At 35.4% G+C, this 23,801-nt stretch overlaps 2 protein-coding genes across 5 annotated transcripts in view; both read left to right on the top strand.

Annotated features, from left to right (window-relative positions):
- Positions 1 to 23,801, top strand: part of LOC131773433 (fibrillin-3-like) — a 164,204-nt gene that overhangs the window by 36,131 nt on the left and 104,272 nt on the right. The window lies entirely within an intron of this gene.
- LOC131769217 (uromodulin-like) lies at positions 781 to 23,267 on the top strand. Of its 2 annotated transcripts, XM_066166655.1 has the most exons (7): positions 781 to 874; positions 4,614 to 4,785; positions 17,176 to 17,441; positions 17,595 to 17,712; positions 18,046 to 18,168; positions 18,893 to 19,012; positions 21,900 to 23,267. In XM_066166655.1, exons 2-7 carry the CDS (start codon positions 4,737 to 4,739, stop codon positions 22,280 to 22,282), a joined length of 1,059 nt encoding a protein of 352 aa, XP_066022752.1. In that variant the 5' UTR covers positions 781 to 874; positions 4,614 to 4,736; the 3' UTR covers positions 22,283 to 23,267. The 2 variants fall into 2 exon arrangements, with proteins under 2 accessions (XP_066022752.1, XP_066022751.1); XM_066166654.1 differs by lacking the exons at positions 781 to 874; positions 4,614 to 4,785 and adding an exon at positions 15,565 to 15,732.

Raw genomic sequence — 23,801 nt, 5'->3', positions numbered from 1 at the left:
TTTTTAGCGAAAACACAATGATTTTACTGGCTCTACACTGAGTAAAGAAGTTTCTATATTTGGATCTCACCCACCCTGGTATCTATTGGGTCATTGCGCGATATTATCGAAAAACACCTGTTTGACCAGACTTTAAAGGCTGAACGCACGCAAACCATGTTAATAAACACGTCTAGTGCATGGGTAGCCGTTCAAGTCTTCCAACTTGTATTATAGTATAAACTGATGGTAGAAAATAAGATAAAGAATCATACAAGGAGTGTAGACACGTTTTCTAAAATCATGGATGATAGAAAAATAAACTTCTGTCTTTCCAGTCCCATTAACATAAATCAACTTTGTCTGTATACTGTAATCGAATAAAATTAATAAAGCTAAGAAGTACGTAGTGGTAAACTCTCCTCTTCTTCTGTGTTTGTGTGAGTCTCAAAACCACTGTGTGAGTCTCAAACCCACTTGAAGTGCCTTGAATTCTTATTGATGTGTCTCGTTTCTTCTCTCAAATTTATCTGCATTGCGTTTGTTTGACATGAATTACTAAAAAAAGATCTATAATTAAAATGCCTTTGCACCTGTTGTAACAGGCGATACTTTCAAGCAATTAATAATAACAGTTATTATCCAAGAGGCATTACTCCGGTCAATCCGTTGCATTAGGTTAAATTATTCGCTGCGTATTATTTTTTTACCAATTTAGCTTTTTGCGCAAAGAGCCCAAACAGGAAGAGGGAAGTTCATTTCTAATATTAATGATCATCTTGGCTTGAAAACAACAGTTTCTATCGTAACCATAGCTACCAGGCAGTAATAAAAGGAAACACGTTTGGCTCAATAACACTAAAGTTGGGCACCAAAGAACGTTGGATCTTGGAAGGTAAGAGATGACTGTAGTTAATGCATGAAAAATGAGTTTGACTTTCACAAATGATAAGATATGATATCCACCTTAACTCCTCTATTTCCGTGTAGTTGAAATAAAACGAAAATGAAATTTACCGAGCTTCCAAATGTGGGTATCACAACCATTTGGCGAGAAAACATTTTCCGGTACTTGAAATAAACAGAATCATTATCCTTAATTTTTATTTTCCTACAACGGGTTTACTTCGTGAACCTTTTCTCAACGATATCTGTTTATGTTATAATGACACCCCTTGTAGAAATTGTAGTTCCATCATTACCATAAATAGAGAAATAAGCCAAATTCTAAAAAGTCAGTGCTGGCGGTTCCAAGCATCTCACAAATTATGAAACTGGAAAGGACAGGAAATTCCATTGGTAGATGAGAATGAATTTAATACAATGATGAAGCCCACTCTTTGGGTTCAATTTACATTAAAGAAAAGTAACGTTGATGGAAATAATCTTCTGTATTGAAAGATCCAACTTGCCAAAAACTATGCCTGTTTATTTCTGTACTTCTAAAGATTTCCTTTCACAAATCCTTTTGTCTTATCCCTCAACTTTGACTGCCATGCAGCTCGTTTGAATTCCGTTCAAAATATGGTAAAAGCGATTTTACCGATTTTACAAGGCTCCCACTCAGAAAAATTAGTCGGGAACTGAATGTTGGCTCACAGGTCTCGTTAACCCTAAGTCTGCACCAATTTTATCTGACGGAAGAAAACCTGAAACTTTTTTTACAATTTAAAAAGTATTCCAGTGAAGGTCTTGGAAGCCAGATCCGATACTGGATGGTTTGGCTGAGTCCAATCATAAATTACGGCACTCCTTTTCCAAATAACAATTTGCTATTATCCTTGAGATCAAGTTTGCGCATAAATCAACATTCAGAGCGTCGTCTCGCTAAGGCCCTGAGTTAAGTATAGCAGCTGTCTACCACTGGATCGTTCTCAATCATTATAAGGTATCTTAGGAGTTCTGCCTCGACACTCTTGGTGCATTCCTGATGTATCAAGGAGTAGGTCGTAAGTTGCTTGGCAAATTCATGGAATGTCAGTGGCTTAAGATCCCCCGTTTACGAAAGATTTTCTGTTCGTTCAAAATTAAAGAGCTCAGAAGAACTCATCTTTAATTAATTTTGACGTTAATAAATGTGAGGGAACATAAAACGACTTGTTACAGAGGATCTCAAAGAGGAAAACTATCTTTAAATCCTTGCGCACATGTATCGTTTGGGGTAAGCATGAGGGCCAAGCGAGAGAATATTTCGCTCGATGTAATAAAGTGGGTGGTACAGTTTGGCACTTGCCCTAAGATCTGTGTCGCTACATTTTTTACAGAATTTAGAGTTGATGCAAATTATTATATTACCTCATAGATAACAGAAAATAAAGCCTGGAATCTTGCAGTCTGCTAGAGCAGGACATGATACTAAAAAAAAAGTCAATTTTGGTTACTTACAATCGACAGCCGAATTGATACGGTGCTATTGTTTGCCACTGCGAAAACTACATGTATTAAATATTTGCAGAAAAAAAGAAAGAAGCTTTGTACAGAGTTTTTCGATGAAATGAAAAATAACCCAATATACTCTGCTATTAGTGCAAAACATGCTTATGGCAAAGTTTGAAACTTTTTTCTAATTTTATTACATTTCTCAAGTGGGAAATTCATCCTTATTTTGTCAACTTATTTAAAGTTTCGGTCGGTCAATTGAGGATATTTTTATTAGCACACTGCCTTACATTTTTGATAGTTTATTTGATAGTTAAAGAAATTCAAAATATATTTTTGGAGAGTAAATGATAGAAAAATAAAGTTCATAACTATCTATCAAACATACTTCCTGTGTTGAGTGGTCAAGACTGCAGGAGTTGCAAATCATCGCAGAGACGCGAAGAGTTGTTTTACAATCGCACTAAACAACCCCTGGGTGTATGTCTCACAATGAAAACTTTACTAATATATTGGTCGGAGTAACAAAGTACTCAAAATTTCAAGCTTTGCGAATGCAACTTTTGGTGACGGCTATTTCAACCCAAATTTTTAGCGAAAACACAATTTTACTGGCTCTTTACTAAGTAAAAAAGTTTCTATATTTGGATCCCACCTACCCTGGTGTCTATTAGGTCATTAGGCAACATTGTCTAATAACACCTGTTAGACCAGACTTTAAACGCTTTACGCATGCAAACACTTCTAGAGCATGGGTAGCCGTTCAAGTCTTTCAACTTGTATTATTGTATAAACTGATGGTAGAAAATAAGATAAAGAATCATACAAGGAAACTAAACACGTTTTAGAAAATTATGGACGACAGCAAAAAACACTTCTGTCTTTCCAGTCCCGTTAACATAGATTAACTAAATATATATACTCTGGTCGAATAAAATGAATAAAGCTAAGAAGCACGTAGTGGTAAATTCTCCTCTTCTGTGTTTGTATGAGTCTCAAAACCATTTTTGCTGGACTTGTCTTGCATTTTTATTGATGTGTCTCGTTTCTTCTCTCAAATTCATTTGCATTGCGTTTGTTTGACATGAATTACCAAAAAACGATCTATAATCATAATGGAGTTTACACCTGGCGTGACAGGAGATACTCAAGGAATTAATAATAACATTTTATAGTCCAAGACGCATTTCTCCACTCAGTCCGTTGCATTAGGTTACATTCTTCGCTGCGTATTATTTTACCAATTTAGCTTTTTGCGCAAAGAACCCAAACAGGAAGAGGGAAATTCATTTCTAATATTAATGACCGTCTTGGCTGGAAACTAACAGTTTCTATCGTAACCATAGCTACCAGACAGTAATAAAAGAAAACGCGTTTGGCTCATTAACTCTAAACTTGGGCGCCAAAGAACGTTGGATCTTGGAAAGTAAGAGATGACTGTACTGAATGCATGAAAAACTTGAGTTTGACTTTCACCCCATGATAGATATGATATCCAGCCTTAACTCCTCTATTTCCGTGTAGCTGAAATAAAACGAAAATAAAATTTACCGAGCTTCCAAATGTGGGTATCACAAATATTTGGCGAAAAAACATCTTCAAATTTTATTTTCTTGAACAAAACATTTACTATGTTAAACAATAGAGAAAAACGTATTGTTTATTCTCGCAGAGTGCGTGAAGCAGGCTAAATATTTCATCGTGCACAAATTGTGGGGATGATTTTATCACACGGACGGAGAACGAAAAAAGCCGCGAGTAAAAGAAATTGTCGCATTAAAATCTTCAATTAATCACTCAAAAAAAAAATTACGATCACACGAACTTTGTTCTGCGTTTTGAGGCAGAAGGCTGAGAGGTTTGTTTCCAATCGGAAGCAGTAGAAAACCCTATAAACGAAGATCATGCCGTTATAGTGCAAATTTCTTGCCTGACAGTTGCCTATAAGAGTTTTTGGATTAAAAAGTCTAAGACAACTTAACGTCTCAGTACCTGCTTTTCCTAGGGTTTTTCGCCGTAAATTAAACCTCCTGAAGAAGGTGATCAAAATTTTTACAATATTGTTCTAAGGACTTATTTCGGTGTCTAATACGCATGTTAACATGTAAAGATATTCCTATGAGACCCAATTCTCTCCATCGAGCGAAGCGGATAACATCCATTTACGTCATTTGCATTAATTTCCACATAGAACTGACAGCTACAAGCTTTTTTTTAAAATTTATTTTCATAATACGGTTTGTTCATAAAAATAGGTCGATTTTGGAAGCCTAATCCACTGCTGGGAGCTGGCGATCAACTTAAAACTTGTGTCATACGCGCGGGGTAGAAACAGAAAACCGTTACCTTGAAGAAGGCATGGAATTTGTTCATTTTTCATGTTTATAACATGGACTGCATTATTCACTAACTTGACTTTTGGAAAAGGTGAGTCGCAAAGAGAGAATCATTTTTTATCCTTGGATTCACTTATGAGTACAACCTTATTAATATATCTCCTTTATTCTCTTTTGCTGAAACAAAAAGAGGTAATGTTACAACAATAAGCAAAGACTAAGTCAAAAATCGACATTCGACATCCACCCATGATTGGAACTCATTTTTGAAAAATTAAAAGGTGTTTAACGGAAATTTTTTATCGTTTCTTATTAAGAAAATTGGATTTTGGATGCAAAACGACCAAAAACTTCGGCAAATACGAATTACTTTATTCAAAATGGTTACATTCCCATCTCTCCTCTCTCAACAACATTTAAGCATGGCACTATGTTATGTTCAATTTCCCTGTGTTTTATTAGGCGGGAATTTGTAATTTTTGCATCGTATGAAAGCAAATTTTAACCGCTCTTAATCGTCTCAGAAAAATTGTTTTTACATAAGAACAGTGCTGACATATGGTAAGGAATAATTATATTTTTCTTGTTGTGTATTCGTCCATAAACATAGTTTATCTATCAAAAGTTAAAATCGCTTATAGTGCAAGTCTCAGAGAAAGTTATAAGCAAAAACATGTTTAAGGATTAGTTTAAAGTTACTCACCTCAAAAACAAGTGGCATCTGTCGACCGTTAAATTGTTGATAATTTCGATATTTTTGGTTTGAAAAATATAGTGTTTGGCTTTTTTTATTTAAATTCACTCTTTCCTGGAAAAAGACGAATTTCCCAATGTATTCTAAATTCATCGGTAGAAACATCTTGAACCGGTATATGAATCTGCTGCGTGATGCCAGACAAACATGGCTTGACTCAATGAAAATTTGCATAAATTTCCTCTTTCTATGATAATCGGTCTAAATAACCGAAAGAAATCGTGTAAACTCAAGTAGGAAAAATCTGAATTTTTAAGGACTTGTATAATGAAGAAGGCGATAAAAGGTTTATTAAGAAAAACGATTTTTTTTTCATGACATCGATCATGAAGTAGAGAAGGAATTAACGGCTTTTGTTCCATCTTCCCTAAAATAATGAGAGGAGAGAAACAAAACACACAAAAATGCTCCCTACTAACCTCGTCTCTTCACAAAAGACAAGTGATGCTCGATGCTGCCAAGTTTTGTTCTTGTTTTATTATTTTTTTTTTTACAATTTTTTGGAGGGGGGGGGCTGGAAGTATTTATCTAGGGCCCAATCATACAAAAAGTTAGGAATTTCAAATATAACAGCGGTGACAGCGACATCAACAAAAGAAATTAAAAACATCACTCAAATTTGCCTTGTCCCAAGCATTTTATTTGTTAACCTTCTTTATCTCAGATAAGTAAAAATCCGCAAATGAAGGCAGTATTAATTTTTCTCCATTTTCCCGTATTCTTCTTGGTGGGCTGGTTAAGTTACACGGAACCTATACCTTTTTTTCCCGAATTTTACAAGATAGCACACCAAAAGTAGAGTTATGAGGAAAAAAAGGATCTAGCAACCGTTACCTCACAAACTCCTGTCCTTAAGAAGACCGTAGAAAATGAAATAGAGGCAATGCATAATTAAAGGGACGAAAAAAATTTATTGGATGTCTTTCCGCCTTGATGTACTACGAGCCTGCTGCCTAATGTTCCTACATGATTTTAAGAACCTCAATGCCGTAATGTTGCTGTGATGGCTAAAAGATTCCAAGGATTCTGTTATCGATTATAAAACGACGAATGTAATGTCATTTTCAGCAGTATTGCTATCGCAGTCAGCGTTTAACTTCCCGAACTGATTATTTCATAAATGCTTGATTAAAAACCAGGCAAATAATAATTTATCCTTTGTTAAGCGTACGATGCAAGGTTCAGGATGAAGACTATAACACACCCGATGCTTCGCAAAGGAAATCTCGCAAGTTTCACCACAATATTCTGTATTTCTATCATCTGCATTTCCCTGATTGTTAATTCCATATTCTACATATGCACGTACTTACTTCGCTTTAAGGCGCCAATGAAACACATTTAACGAAAGATGAATCGTAATCGTTGGAAAATAAGTCCACATGAGCTTCAGCCGAACAGTTTGGTCTATACATAATAATTGCAAAAATAGCACGATTTGATTTATCACCTGCTTAAATAAAGTGTTTTCAATGTTGTTGAAAACGCGAATGAGACCAGTCGACAGTTAAAAAACAACTATCTGATAACCTTAAGAGCGACGCTAAATGAGTTACCTGAAAAATGCGGACGCCGTAGCTGAGGCAAACCCAATGTCCTGAAAGCTGTCACAATTCTTTGCTGAAACATTTTCTTGAATTTATGCACAGTTCTTCGCCTCAGATATAAAATAAAAATGTAACGAATGCTTTAAGTTCTAAAGATTGTTTGAGAGTTTTCAATTCCAGAAAATTAACCATCCGTGCATTGAGACTACTACAATTGCAATTTAAACAACAGAGGCTTGAGGAATAGAAATGTGGATCGCACGATTTTTCCGATGTTTTTTTTCTTTAATTATAATGAAGTTCGAAATTACTAAGCTATTTTTCAGAGGCATATCGCACCTAATGAGAACTTAAACAATTTTAAGCGTAACTTGAAAATTCGAGAACCTTCCACCGAAGAATTAGGCAAGCTGAAAAAATATGAGATAATTTGTTAATGAGGTCATTTCGTGTCTTATAGAAGGACATAAACAGCTTCTGGTATCTGCCTTGTCTGTCATCTTGAACAAAACATTTACTATGTTAAATAAAGGGGAAAATGTATTGTTTATTCTGATAAAGTGCGCCTAAACTAAGTTCTAAAACTCAAATAGAGTGCGTGAAGCCGGCTAAAATTTTCATCCTGCACAAAATTAACTGTCGGGATGATTTTACCATACGGACGGAAAACTTTGTGCTTTTTGTCTAACTTGTGGTGAGAGCGAACGATTTTACATGAATAGGAACTTTTAAAATAATTTCGAGTCGTTTTTACGTGTTGATTTAACTTTGCGTGAGACAAGACAGTGGACAATTCAATAAACTACGAGTAATATTAAAAGAACGGAAGCAAATTTCGAGAAACAATGTATGACGAAAAAAAATTGTCATTTTTGCAGCGCCTCTAATTTATTTGAACTACACTGTCGACGGCTTATTAAAAACTGTAGAGCTAAAAAATATTTAACGATTAATTTTAAGTATTTGGCATATCAATGAAAATTTATATCGCATCATGTTTAATCTGTTTGTCCTCACTGTCAACTTGAATTTGTATTGTAGCTCTGAAGCCTTTGAGGTTCGATCAAACCATTTGTATTGCATGTGCTTGACGTCAGTTATACTCACTATGGCTTTCGCGCAAAATGGAGCCGTACAAACTTCGATAGATAAATTCCAACACGAATCGTCAGTATTTGCTGGAAGACTTTCTCGAGGCCAGAGCAAGTTACCTTTCAAACTAAAATTACGCGACAGGTTGATTAAAGTCCTTTCTTAATTAGAGAACTAACTTTCAAAACAAAAAAACAGTCCAACATTTCTTAAGGAAAAAAGAAAAAAATGCAGTTTTCCCTGCCCGTAAAAATATACTCGGCCCCCACTTATTTTAAAGAAGTTCCATACTCTGTAAGAGGGACCCTTTTGATTGATGCGAACATAGGAGTGTTATTGTATGTTTAGAGCTTTTGTGAATAGCTTATGCAACGAAAAGCTTAACGTTTCTCGAGGCTGGCAATATTTCCTTGTCAAAGACATCCTTTCCGTATTAGTTTTCATTAGCGATCCTTTTTTATCACACGGTGGAGTTTCCTTAGATAATCACCGGAATATTTGAGAACTTGAAGGAAATCTTCCTAAACAACGTTTAAGCTATCTTTAAGCTACTTTAGACCGAATATGATGTTTCATAATGATATTTTGTCAAAGTTACCAGCCGAAAATTATGCTTATTGCAAAAATTTGAGATCGTAATCGTGATAACTATTGTGTAATTATTGCCATGGTTCAGTGACATTGTAGAGAGAACAAGGAAGTTCTTGTCTAAAGTTAATTATCGTTTTGGCTTGAAACCAAGTGTTTCTATGGTAACCATAGCTACCATATTGTTATAAAAGAAAGCACTTTTACCTCAAAAGCAGTAAGGGAGCAAAGAGCTTTGCATCTTGAGAGGTAAGAGTTGATCATATCGAGAACATTGATGGGTTATTTGAGTAATACTTTCCCTGGAAAATCCATATTCTCTACGAAAGGATATTTAGCCGCGGCTCCTTTAATTCTACATACCAAAAGAAAAAGGTTGGCTTCACTCTCAAATAAGGATATGGCACGATTTTGAAAGCAAACTAACGTAGGGTTTTTTCAACGAAAGCAGATTATCAATACTCAGGGATTACTAGCCGAACCTTTAAATATTTATCTCTATGCAACACGAAAGTTCTGGTAAACAATATGTTGCTCTGTTTACCACAAAAATTACCAAAAGCTCGCTGAAGTTTCAACTCCGTCCAAAATGTTTGATGTATTAGAAAGGATTATTCATCGGATATAGTTTGGAAATTTTATGTTTGAATCTTTCTTGCCCTTTTGGTTATTGGACTTAGCAGATAAATAAAGGGTTTCAACAATCATCGGGATTTTTGTTTTATATAAGACGAGGATAAGCAGCAGCTTGTAAATGTTAATTAGCCAACTTGTCAAAGATCGTATTTTTTTTCTCGCTCAATAAGAATATATTATTTCTTCTAAAGTTTTTGTCGAGGTCGAGTCGTCGTCACTTCACATCTAAAACTAACATTTCTGAATGGACATTCGTTTTTCTATGGGTAGTTTAAGAACACCTAGTGGAGGTAGATATCCGTGCACTAAAGAGCTTTATATTAGGGTTGATTATCAACTCTCTCAGACAATTTTAGGAGCAAAGTTTGATGAAAATAACACGTCTGCGTATTTTAACTCCAAACACTGACAAATGAAAGTGGACTTAAACGGGAACATGACTGTTCTTTCTATTATATGTCTATTATTAGAAAACTTGCCATACGACAAATATTAAAAGCATGATAAGTTTTCCAAGGTGTTTATCTTTCGATAGGAATGAATTAAAAAATATGCTGGATAAATATGCCGAAAATATTCTTCATCTGTCAAATTTAATTAAAAAGTCCAAGAGAACTTAACGTCTAATTATCTGCTTTTCCTGGGGGTTTTTTGCCGTCAATTAGACGTCTAAAGAAATAGGTCGAAATTTTTACAATGTTGTTCTAAGGACTAATTTCAATGTCTAATAAGTATGTTAACTTGTAAAGATATTCCCGTGAGACCCACTTCTCTCCATCGAGGGAAGCTGGTAATATCTATCTGCGACATTTCTATTACTTTCCACATAGACTTGATAGCCCCAAGAATTTTGAATTGTTTTTTATGTTTTGATTGACTTTCATAGTATGGTTTCTTCCATAAAAACAGGCCAATTTTGGAAGCTTAATCCACTGCTAGGAGCTTGTGATCAACTTAATACTTGCGCCATACGCGTGAGGTAGAAACGGAAAACCGTTACTTTGAAGCAGGCATGGAGTTTGTTTCATTTTTCATGTTCATAGCCTGGAATGCATTATTGACTAACTTGACTTTTGGAAAAGGTGGGTCGCAGATGGCGAATCATTTTTTATCCTTCGATTCACTTATGAGTACAACCTTATTTATATGTCTCCTTTATTTCTTTTGCTGATACAAAAAGAGTTAAAGTTACAACAACTAGCAAAGACTAAGTCAAAAATCCACATTCAGCATCCAGCCATGATTTGAACTCATATTTGAAAAATGAAAGGGTATTTAGTAAAAATTTTTAATTGTTTCTTATTCAGAAAATTGTAGATTAGATGCAAAACGACAAAAAAACTTCGGTAAATTCGAAAGACTTCATTGAAAATGGTTACATTCCCATCCCTCCTCTCTCAATAACATGCACGTATTACACTATGTTATATTCAATTTCCCTGTGTTTTATTAGGCGGGAATTTGATCTCTCTGCATCGAACGGAAGCACATTTTTATCGCACTTAACCATCTCAGAGAAATTATTTTTACAAGAGAACAGTGCTGACATATGGTAAAGAATAGTTACATTGTTTTGTTGCATATTCGTCCATAAACATAGCTTATCTACTAAAAGTTAAAATTTGGTATTGTGCAAGTCTAAGAGAAAGTTATTAGCACAGACATGTTGAATGATTAGTTTTAAGGTACTCACCTCAGTAGCAGGCGGCATCTGTCGACCGTTAAATTGCCGATTATTTCGATATTTCTGGTTTGAGAAATATCGTTTTTGACATTTTTAAAGTTTACTATTTCTTTGAAAAAGTAGAATTTTCTAATGTATACTGAATTTATTGATAGAAATATCTTGAACCCATATATGAATCTTCTGCGTGATGCCAGACAAAGATGGCTTGTCTCAATGGAAATTAGCATAAATTTCCTCTTCCTATGATAATCGGTCTCAATAACCAAAGGCGATCGTGTAAACTCAAGTAAGAAAAATCTGAATTTTCAAGGACCTGTAAAATGAAGAAAGAGAAAAAAGGTTTATCAAGAAAAATGAATTTTTTTATGACTTATCGATCATGAAATAGAAAAGGAACTTGAGAAAAATTTGCGTATAGCTTTTATTAATGGCTTTTGTTTTATCTCCCCTGAAACAATATCGCTCAGGAGAAACAAAACACACAAAAATGCTCTCTACAAACCTTGTGTCTTCACAAAAGACAAGTGATGCTCGATGCTGCCAATTTTTGTTCTTGTTTCACTTTTTTTTACCGTTTTTGGGAGGGAGACGGCTAGAGCTATTTATCTAGGACCCTATTGTACAAAAAGTTAGGAATTTAAAATATAACAGCAGTAACAGCGACATCAACAAAGACAATTAAAAACTTTACTCAAATTTGTCTTGTCCCAAGCATTTTATGTGTTAACCTCCTTTATCTCAGCTAAAATCATGAGGAAATCTCTGAGCGCGGAATTGAGACATAGAAAATTATCCTAAATTCCTATGTTCTCAGATAGGCAAAAATCCGCAAATGAAGGCAGTATTCAATTTTCTCCATTTTCCCGTATTCTCCTGGGCGGGCTGGTTAAGTTACGCAGAACCTATAATTTCTCTTTTTTTTCTTATTTTGTTACAAGACAGCACACCAAAAGTAGAGTTATAAGGAAAAAAGGATTTAATAACCGTTTCCTTATAGACTCCTGTCTTTAAGAAGACCGTAGAAAATGAAATAGAGGCAATGCATAATTCAGGGTGCGAATGAAATTTATTAGATGTCTTACCACCTTGATGTACTACGAGCCTGCTGCTTAATGTTCCTACATGATTTTAAAAACCTAAATGCTGTAATGTTTCCGTGATGGCTAAAAGGTTCCAAGGATTCTGTTATCGATTATAAAACGACGATGTAATGCCAGTTTCTGAGTGGCCTTGAGTTGTTTTCCTTCAACGGAAGCAGTATTGCTATGGTAGTCAGCGTTTAACTTCCCGAACTGATTGTTTCATGAATGCTCAAGTAAAAACCAGGCAAATCATAATTTACCCTTCGTTAAGTGTAAGATGAAAAGTTCAGGATGAAGACTATAACACACACGATGCTTCGCAAAGTAAATCTTGCAAGCTTCACCTCAATATTCTGTATTTCCAGCATCTGCATTTCCTTGATTGTTTATTCCATATTCTACATATTCATGTACTTACTTCGTTTCAAGGCGCCAATGAAACACATTTGACGAAAGATGAATCGTAATCGATGGAAAATAAGTCCATAGAAGCTTTACTCGAACAGTTTGGTTTCAACGTAATTGCAAAAAATAGCACGATTTAATTTATCGCCTGCCTAAATAAAGTATTCTCTACGTCGTTGAAAACGCGAATGAGACCGGTCGACAGTTAACAGACAACTGGAATAGTAAACAGGGCCTTAAGAGCGACGCTGAATAAGTTCCCTGAAAAATGCAAGCCTCATGTCCTGAAAGCTGTCTTTGAAACAATTTCACTATTCTTTACTGGAACTTTTTCTTGAATATATGTACAGTTCTTCGCCTCAGATGCAAAACAAATATGTAACGACTGTTGAAAAATGGAAAAAATGCATTGTTTATTCTGGTAAAAGTGCGCCTAAACTATGTTTTAAAACTCCTACAGAGTGCGTGAAGCCGGCTAAATGTTTCATCGTGCACAAATTGTCGGGATGATTTTATCCTACGGACGGAAAACGTTGTGCTTTTTGACTAACTTGTGGTGACATAGCCGTAGGAAGAAAAACTAACGATTTTACAAGAATAGGAACTTTTGAATTAATTTCGAGCCATTATTGCGTGTTGATTTAACGTTGCTTGAGACAAGACAGACGACAATTCAATAAACTATGAGTAATATGAAAAGGACTTATGCAAGTTTCAAGACAGTGTGTATGACGAAAAAAAATAGTCATATTTGCAGCTCCATAAATTTATTTGAACTACAATGTCGACGACTCATTAAAAACTGTCATGTTAAAATTATTTGGCATATCAGCGTAAATTTACATCGCATTTTGTTTAATCTGTTTGTCCTCATTGTCAACTTAAATTTGTATTGTAGCTCTGAAGCCCTTGAGGTTTTAGCAGATCGTTTGCATTGCGTTTTCTTGACGTCCGTGAAGTATGGTCATCGTGGCTTTCGCGCAAGACGGAGCTGTATAAATATTCATAGTAAATTCCAACACGAATCGTCAGTATTTGCTCGAAGACTTCCTCGAGGCCAGAGCAAGTTTTCAAACTAAAAATTCCGTGACAGGTTGATGAAAGTCCTTTTTAAATTAGAAAACTCACTTTCAAAACCACAAACAAGCGCAACATTTCTTAAAGCAAAAAGGAAAAAAAAGGTAGTTTTCCCTGCCCATAAAAATTTACTCAGCCCCTACTTATCTTCAGGAAGGTACATGCACCGTAAGTGGAACTTTTTTGATTGATACAAACATAAAAGTGTTATTGTATGTTTACATCTTTAGGTATAACTTTTGCAATTGAAGGCTTGACTTTTCTTAAGGCTGGCAATATTTTCTTGTCAAAGACATTCTTTTCTTATTAGTTTTTCATTAGCGATCCTTTATTAGCACACGGTGGAGTTTCCTTAGGTACACACTGGATTATTTGAGAATTTGAAAGAGATCTTCTTAAATAACGTTTAAAAGCTACTTTAGATCGAATATGATGTTTCAAAATGATAATTTGTTAACGTTACCAGTTAGAAATTACGCTTATTGCAAAATTTGAGATCGTGATGATCGTGATCGTGATCAATCGTGATGACAATTGTGTAATTGTTGTCATGGTTCAGTAATATTGTAGAGGGAACCAGAAAGTTCTTATCTAAAGTTAATAATCGTTTTCACTTGAAACCAGGTGTTTCTATAGTAACCATAGCTACCATATTGTTATAAAAGAAAGCACTTTTACCTCAGAAGCAGTGAGGGATCAAAGAGTTTTGCAACTTGAGAGGTAAGAGTTGATCATATCGAAAAGACAGATGGATGATTTGAGCAATACTTTCCCTGGAAAGTTCATATTCTTTACGAAAAGGGTATTTACCCGCGGCTCCTTTAATTTAGCATACCAAAAGAAAAAGGTTGGCTTCACTCTCAAGTAAGGATATGGTACGATTCTGAAAGCGAACTAACTTAGGGTTTTTCAACGAAAGCAGATTATCAGTACTCGGGGTTTACTAACCGAACCTTTAAATGTTTATTTCTTAGTAGCACGAAAGCTCTGGTAAAAAATTTGTTGCTCTGTTTACCTCAAAAATTACCAATAGGTCGCTAAAGTTTCAACCCCGTCCAAAATGCCGAATAAGTTAGAAAGGATTATTGATGGGATATAGTTTGCAAGCTTTATGTTTGAATCTTCCTTGCCCCTTTGGTTATTGAACTTTGTAGATAAATAAAGAGTTTAAGCGATCCTAGGAATTTTTGTTTCATAAAAAAAGAGGATAATCCGCAGCTTGTAAATGTTCATTAGCCAGTTTTTAAAATATTGTATTTTTTTTCTCGCTTAGCAAGAATATATCATTTCTTCTGTAGTTCTTGTCGAGGTCGAGTCGTTATCACTTCACATCTAGAACCGAAATTTCTGAATGGAGATTTTTAATCCTTGTACATTATTTCTTCTATGGGCAGTTTAAGAACACCTAATGGAAGGAGATATCCGCACGCTAAGGAGCTTTGTATTGGAGTTGATTATCAATTCTTTCAGACGATTTTAAAAGGGAATTTTGATGAGAATAACACGTCTGCCTATTCTAACTCCAAAAAATGACAAATTAAGGCGGACTTGAAACGGTAACATGACTTTTCTGTTAATTAAATGTCTAGTATTACCAAAGTTGCTATACGTCAAATACTAATAATACAATAAATTTGGCAGAGTATCTACTTTTGATGAGAATAAATGAAAAATATGCTGGATAAATATGCTAAAAAATATGCTTGATCTTTCGAATTTTGAAAGTTTTTTTATTAAAAAGTCTTAAAGAACCTAACGTCCAAAGTATCTGCTTCTCGAGAAATTAATCAAAATTTTTACAACGTTGTTCTGGAGACTCATTTCAGAGTCTAATACGTATGTAAATATATAATGATATGCCTAGAAGACCCAATTCTCTCCATCGAGCGAAGTGGATAACATTCACCTGCGCCATTTGCATTAATTTCCACATAGAACTGACAGCTACAAGCTTTTTTTAAATCTATTTTCATAATACGGTTTCGTTCATAAAAGCAGGTCGATTTTGAAAGCTTAATCCACTGCTGGGAGCTGGTGATCAACTTAAACTTGTGCCATACGTGCGTGGTAGAAACAGAAAACCGTTACCTTGAAGCAGGCATGGAATTTGTTTCATTTTTCATGTTCATAGCCTGGAATGCATTATTGAATAACTTCACTTTTGGAAAAGGTGAGTCGCAGACGGCGAATCATTTTTTATCCTTCGATTCACTTATGGAGAGAAAAAAAAAAGAAAAAGAGTTAAGGTTACAACAATTAGCAAAGACAAAGTAAAAAACTTAAATTCAAAATCCACCCATGATTTGAACTCATTTTTGAAAAATTAAAGGGTATTTAACAAAAATGTTTTATCATTTCTTATTCAGAAAATTGGATGTTAGATGCAAAACGACCAAAAACTTCGTCAAAAACAAATTACTTCGTTTAAAATTGTTACATCCCCATTTCTCCTCTCCCATCAACATTAAAGCATGACACTATGTTATGTTAAATTTCCCTGTTTTATTAGGCGGGAATTTGATCTTTCTGCATCGTGAGGAAGCACATTCAGTTTATTAACGCTCCTAATCAACAATGAACAATGCTGACATTTGGTAAAGAATAGCCACATTTTCCTTGCTTTATATGCGTCCGTAACCACAGCTTATCTATCAAAAGTTAAAATCGCGTATTGTGCAAGTCTCAGAGAAAGTTATCAGCACAAACATGTTTAAGGATTAGTTTAAAGGTACTCACCTCAAAAACAGGTGGCATCTGTCGACCGTTAAATAAACAAAGGCGATCATGTAAACTCGAGTAAGAAACTGAATTTTCAAGGACCTGTATAATGAAGAAAGCGAAAAAAGGTTTACTGAGAAAAACTATTTTTTTCCATAACTTAACAATCATGAAGTAGAAAAGGAACCTGAGAAAAATTTGCGGATAGCTCGTCAACGGCTTTTGTTCTTTCTCCCCTAAGATAATATTGCTCATGAGAAACAAAGCACACGAAAATGCTCTCCACTGACCTTGTGTCTTCACTAAAGACAAGTGGTTCTCGATGCTGCCAATTTTTGTTCTTGTTTCACTTTTTTTTACCGTTTTTGGGAGGGATAGTGCCAGAGCTATTTATCTAGGGCCCTTTTATACAAAAATTTAGGAAGGTTTATAAAGAAAAGTGATTTTTTTTTCATGACTTATCGATCATGAAGTAGAAAATGAACTTGAGAAAAATTTGCGGATACCTTTTATTAACGGCTTTGTTCTCTCTCCCGTATAATAATATCGTTCAGAAGAAACGAAAAGACACGAAAATGCTTTCTAAACATCCTTTCCTCACAAGTGATGGTCGCTGCTGCTGATTTTTGTTTTCGCTTCATTTTTGTTTTTAAACGCTTTCGGGAGGGAGGAGGGGGTGCTAGGGTTAATTATCTTGTGAAAACTTTCTCCTAAATACTAATCCCCAAATAAAGGTAGTATTAATTTTTCTCCTTTTTTCCTTAATCGTGGTTTGATTGAGATCACAGTTCTTTGTTCGCCAAGCGTGTTATTTTTTAAGCTTAAAACCTCGAAACGTGAGTTAATTTATGTCTGACAGGAAAAATTATTTACTATTTTGATTGCTTTACTTCAGAGCGAGACCGCGCAATGTTGTTTCCAGATTACTTCTTCTTTGCTAAAAGACGTTTGATGAACCATGAAATCGAAACCAAATACGTCAAAGACTTGGATCACTGTGAGATTTTCTGCTACACGAACGACAACTGCGTCAGTGCTAACTTCAAAAAAGATCCCGAGAATGGAGGAATCGATTATATCTGTGAACTGAATAACGCCACTCATCTTGAATATGATACTGACCTGATAACTGATGCCGATTTTTATTATCGTGGCTCAAAGGTAAAATATGAAGCATAACTTAAATTCAGCAACTCGACGCTTTTCGATGAATCGTGAAAAACAATCATTAATTATCAAAACTTCAGATCGTTCATTCATTTATCAATCATTCAATACATCCATATTTCTTCTTTTATTTTTTTTTCCTTTCAGAACGCCTGCGGTAAAAACCCACCGTGTCGAAATAATGCAACTTGTCAGTCTGGTTTCACAATCAAGGGATATCGATGCTTATGCCCTCCTGGTTTCGAAGGAGAACATTGCGAAAAAGGTTAATTGCAGAATGTGCTGATAAGAACAAAATATTTCCTAGACAAACCACCCCTATTTATATGTCACGTTTGGCCGTCGGATGCGTATCTTAAAGGAAGGTTACCAAGGCTGATCTTTGACGACTGATATCCGGCTTCAGTGTGAAATGGTGCCTAGAGAGAAATTCCACTGTAGTGGAAGTTTTGGTTTAATCTAAATTAACAATTAATTTGTCGCAATGATGACTAACTAAATGCTTTTTCACCTCATAAGACTTTAAAAAGCGAATGTATATCTCACTCGTGTAACCACTACCGTTGTAGAATTTTTCTTTTCTTTCCCATTTTTTTAGATATTGATGAATGCCACAAAAATACCCACAATTGTCACCTGAACGCTAATTGTCAAAACACAAATGGATCCTTTGTGTGCACCTGTTTATTTGGATTTAACGGAGATGGACGGAACTGCACAGGTAAAGGCCTTTAGATTGTAATTGACTCGTTATAACTTAGTGAAATTTTAGTTTGGGTGTGTTTGTTTGTTTTGATAAAGCAGTTAACCTTGCCTGACATTATTGACCAATGGCAGAAAATGAAAATCCCTAATCCCACTTAAACGCAAGGGAACACAATGCTGAACATCTTCGTTGACCAGCTTTCTCTTTAATAAAACATAGCGACCAACAACTCTTTAACAACAACTATCGCACTCAATGTTCAAAATAAGGAAGTTTATACATGTATCATACTCCAAGAATCGTGATTGAAAGCCTGTCATTTCTCAGATATTGACGAATGTGCAAGAAATCTTTCTTGTCATGTGAATGCTAACTGTACCAACACCATTGGATCACATTTATGTACATGCCACATTAAATACTCTGGAAATGGACAAACTTGCTCAGGTGATTTTAATAGGTTTCCTTCAATCCCAGCTATTCGAAGCGGAGAGAAATCTAGAACGTCCTTTTAACTCAAATTATGGTGCCAAAAGTAGTATAACATTTATCCTAAAATGAAGTCCTACATGATTCACTCCTCATCAGAAATGGTGTATTATTTTATTTTGTCCCACATCATTTGAGAATAGCTTTGCAGTATTTTGTGTAGTTATTCTTTATGTCTTGATACACCAAAATATTTTTCATCATAAAATACAATTATGGGTTGTGACGTGGTGCGCTTGATCCTCATCAGATATCGACGAGTGTTCGAAAGTGAACATCTGTGATGAGCACGCTTCCTGCAGTAATACCCAGGGCTCCTACAGTTGTGTCTGTAATCCTGAATACATTGGGGATGGTTTGACTTGTAAAGGTTAGTCTCTTTTAATGCGTGCCTTAAAAAATTTGTAACGCTGGTACTAGCTGAACTCGCTGTAGATATTTTTGAGTGAATGGCTATTCGTGTTTGGCCATGAAACAAATCACGTTAGTTTTTAGTGCCTTTAAATCGCTTAGAAATGTCCTTCGACGAACCATTGAGGAAAAAGAAAGATAGATTGGATTTTTTATATCATATTTGTGGACTTGATGTGCATTGCTTTTGTCCACCAAGAGAAAAATGATGATATTCATTATTTTTTCTTGATGATGCATAATTGTTCTTATAAATTTAATAATTATAAGGCTGTATCTCGAAAGGATTGAAAGCAATCAAACAGGATAATCTGATTGGCTAGAATCAACGTCGACCGCGGTTAAGATTTGACATATCAAAGTGATTCCTCAGAAAAAAAAAAGTTATCTGACAATTTTCAAATTTTTTTTCTTTAAATGTTCCTTACCAATGGCTGTTCCGAAAAATATAAAAAGAAGGACAGGTCACCGCGCTTGTTTGAGAGAAATGACGGACCAAACTCACCGCATTTATGCCTCTACTAGCAATTTTTCACGCGCCTCATTTCAAGGTACATTTTTCGGTAGCTGGAAGCAAAGGTTTTCCAAGTAAAAATAAAAAAAAAAAAAGATTGAAAAGTACAAAGTCTCGATTGTAGGGAACAGCTGGATATATGATGATATGATATGTGGAAAAATCACGTAATTTTAATCGACGTCGACTCAAAACGTTCCTTGAGTCGTTGTTTTCAAGGTCACTGGAAAAGACTCGAGCAAAACTGTACCAACCAGCAAACTTTACAAGGCGCAATTCAATTTAAAAAACGATAAATTACAGTGACACTCATTTTCAACTTAGTCAAACTCCTCCTCTTGAAGTTCTTTCCTCGATCAAGGAATCGTGTATTGCAAACACTGTATTTTCTATCAAATTTACCACAACTCAAAGCTGAAATAGTTCCATTCAAAAGGTGCTGACACTTGTCACAAGTTTCAACTTGACTTTTTTAATGCGAATTTTGATCGGTTTAGGTGTTTTCAGATAGGCGATTTGATTAGCTATTAGGAAACATTATCATCCAGAACATGTATTGAGAAATTAGACATCAGTCAAATTATAAATAAACAACACTACCTTCTTCTGTAATGTTATTGGAGATATATAGAGAATAATGCTTGGGCGCGCGTAGATTTGGAATTTCTCTTCGAGTGTTTAACTCGATAGCTCACGAGTGAGCACAGCGAACGAGTGAGATGTTGAGTTGAACACGAAGAAATTCCATATCTACAAGCAACCATGTATTATTTTGTTTATCATATAAACACAATAACTCTTTAGTAGGAAGAAAAGTCGACTTCATTAATGAATGAAAATAAATGAATCGACAATCCTCGAATAACAATTGTAGAGTGCGTCGACGCTAACTCTTAAGGTGGAAAAAAGCGTTGAATCATGATTACAAAAACAACAATGGTTGTAATTTTCAATTTACAAAATTCTCATTTATTGACTTTGTCCTTACCGAAGGAAGAAGTCTTTCAAAATCGACCAGTGGCAAATCTTCCAGTTGTCGATTTTCATTCTTAGCCGAGAGAAATGCTAACACCAAAGCCACTGAATACGCAACTTTCGGTTTTTCTTTTAGTGTATTGGTTTTCTTCCCCTTCTAGGAAAGTTTGAACCTCATTCGCTGTCAGCGATATGGATTTTTCTGTGTTTTAGCCGCCATAGTTCGCGAAAGCTCCAACAAACAACTTGTATTGTGAATCGTGGGGGCTTTGCCGTTCATCAACCTGACCGAGTGGCGCCAAAGGCGAATGACATGTCAGCAGCTGATTGGCTATATAAAAATACGACATTTTTTCACGTGTGTTGTTACAGCTTTTCTCAGGGCCGGAAATCCTTGTATAACACCGCAGTTTATGTGATAAATGCTTATAGTATATAAGGTACTTTTTCCCGTGTTTACATTGTCTCATTTAAACACTCGCGGGAGGCTGGAAAATTTCTTGAAAGTTATGCAAACCCTCGACTGCGTGTGAGGTTTGAATAACTTTCTCAAATTCTCCCAACCTCCTCTCGTGTTTAGACGAGAGTAAGTAAACACGGAAAAAGGTTCTCTATCTTTTAAGCAGTAATCGGCTCCCAACGAAGTTGATACTCAGTTCGAAGAAAAACTATTTACTACACTACAATTCCAAAACGACACAGCAAACTTTTGGACAGTCAAATAATTCAAGCCCTAAGTAATTTTTGCGGGAAAATTTATAATTAAGTTTAATGGCTTTACATTCATCAACAACCTTTTCTGTGGTCAGCAGTCGATGATTGCAGGGCTGCTTGAAAACCAATCACTGAGCGATCGAGCCACAGACACGCATTGAAATTCGTTGAAATCCAGGGATTTTGCATTGAGGCTGTATGAAAAACTCAGCCATTTTGTCTTCATTCAATAACCAGAGAATGATGCATTGGTTCGCGTTGATATGGAAGTTCTCTTCGAGTGTCCAACTCGCTATCTCAAGAGCGAGATCAGCGAACGAGTAAGGTATCGAGCAAGAGAATATAAACTGTTTTAATCTCTTGGTAACGAGTTGAACACGAGAAGAGAAGTTCCATATCTGCAAGCAACCATGTATTATTTTGTTTATCATATAGACACAACAGACCTTTACTGAGAAGAAAAGTCGACTTTTTTATAGAATGAAACTATAGGTTTCACAATCCGCGCAAAAAAAGTCGTAAAGCGCGTGGGCGATAAGGCTTAAGATGAAAAAATGCGTTGAACCATTTCTTTCCTTAAGCTTTCTTTAAAAAAAAAAAAAAATATATAAAACATCGCATTAACCGAAATTAAACGTTTTAGCCGATCCGTGCTATAATTACAAAAACCTGAGTGATGCTGACAGAAAGAGCACTCACAACACACCCGAAGATGAAGAAAAATGTGACGACGAATCCTCATCCATAATATTTGGGGAATGGTATCGTTTCGTGGGAGAAGCAGGAACAAAAATGCCAATCCAGTGCGTACCGGTGTGGAGATGTGGTGCGGTCTTTTCAGGCTGGCTAAAAGGTGGTCACCCCACATTGGCAGATGGCGAGGTTTCCTCTGACGTCTGTTTTAACAGACAAGGAGATTGTTGCAAGGAATCAAAAAAGATTAAAGTGAAAGACTGCGGATCCTACTATATATATCAACTACAAAAGCCACCTAGATGTGCCTCGCGCTACTGCAGCACAGACTGAATGCTATGAGCAGAACTTTGAGCATTGTATTTTTGCTTATTACTAAGCATTTTAAACTCTTGATGTTTACTCAGGTCGTTAGAAACTAAAGCAGCTTAGGTGTGTTGTGAATAGAGACTGTAAATAATTTCTATAATTGCAAAATTGTTAGTCACTGTTACATTGATACTCAAACTTTCTGATGACATAGTATGGAAAACTAGAACATTCTATTAGGCTATGTAATTATGATGTAGCTCTACCACAACAGTTGTGTTGCAAGCTTCGAATTCCGGAATGTTTTGAAATACTGACTGTAAACATATGAAAATAATCTATGTGCACTGCGGTGAGGAAACGAGTATGAGCGATCCTCGCAGTTATGAACACTAATGAACTAGTAGTTTTTTTTCAGGTCTTATTTCAACAACAAGTTTAGTAGTGTTCATAGCTGCGAGGATCGCTTATACTCGTTTTGAAATGCGTTGTGAATGTATATAAGGACTCAGTCAGCTAGGAGTAGTATTTTTTTTTTGTCGGAAAAGATCAACTATCTAAGAAGCTCTAACAAAAGATAGCTCCGTACTGTGATATACTTCAAAGATTGTGTATTTTGAGGAGATTTTAGGCAATAGTGAGTCTTTGGTGTCAGTAGTGAACAAAGTTATAGTTTATAGTGGCCTTAAGTAAGTTTTTAAATGACAATTATTGTATTGCCTATAGGAGTAGGTCATGGGAAAGAATTATTACAAGTTGTTTATTAAAATAGTTTAAAAATTGTAGGAGTATAGTATTCCTTATTTTGATTAAATCATACCTTAACAGGTGAATCTTGTAGGAAAACGTGTTGGGTGAAATGGCTGAAATCTAAATGCTGTCTATGCTAGTAGCTCTTATACGAGCCATTCTAACGAAAAACTAAACAACACCAGAAGGAGGCCCGAAATGATGACCAGTTAAAACCTAATTTAATAACCTTTTCGTGCTTATCTGTGTGTATGTGACCGGTAAAAGAGGTTTAATCTGTTACTCTTGTTGTTTTAGTTATAACTGACAATGAGCCTAAGATAAATAGCACGTCTAAGTAATCAGAGGTTTGCATGTCTTTGCTGCACTTAAGAAAATCCAAATTGACTTTCCCAAAGGCTAAACCTTCTTATCGCCTGCTTTTCAAATTCTCTAATTGTAATAAGTTTAAGGTTGCATGAGACAATGAATTATCACTTTCCAGTTGTAAGTAAACAAAACCGATTCCACTTTATCTTTTTGTTGTTGTCAAAGGTACTGTCGCTAGTATTGTTGAAGTGCAAAGTTCATTATATTCCGTCGGGTGAATAATCGATAATCTTCAGAAGGGTTTCCGAACTTTAGGAACTGAGAGGTTGATTTGTTGAGATATCTCTTTCCTTTAGAAAGACATAAATCTTCATCTGGTAACTTTTAAATATATTAATATCATCTAAGTTTGATAGGACTCTCGACTTTTTAAATGAGCTTTCCTCTAAAATTTGTGAGGACGAATTTCTGAGAGAAACAGGTT

The sequence above is a fragment of the Pocillopora verrucosa genome, chromosome 5 (genome assembly GCF_036669915.1).
Source record: "Pocillopora verrucosa isolate sample1 chromosome 5, ASM3666991v2, whole genome shotgun sequence".
Lineage (NCBI taxonomy): Eukaryota > Metazoa > Cnidaria > Anthozoa > Scleractinia > Pocilloporidae > Pocillopora > Pocillopora verrucosa.
The sequence above is the reverse complement of the archived record's forward strand: the minus strand, read 5'-3'. Positions and strand labels throughout refer to the sequence as shown.

Coding starts and splice junctions, on each gene's coding strand:
- LOC131769217 (XM_066166654.1), top strand. CDS start 15,663: ATGGAATTTGTTTCATTTTTCATGTTCATAGCCTGGAATGCATTATTG. Junction 17,442..17,594: donor TTTATTATCGTGGCTCAAAG/GTAAAATATGAA, acceptor TTTTCCTTTCAG/AACGCCTGCGGTAAAAACCC. Junction 19,013..21,899: donor GGATGGTTTGACTTGTAAAG/GTTAGTCTCTTT, acceptor TAAACGTTTTAG/CCGATCCGTGCTATAATTAC.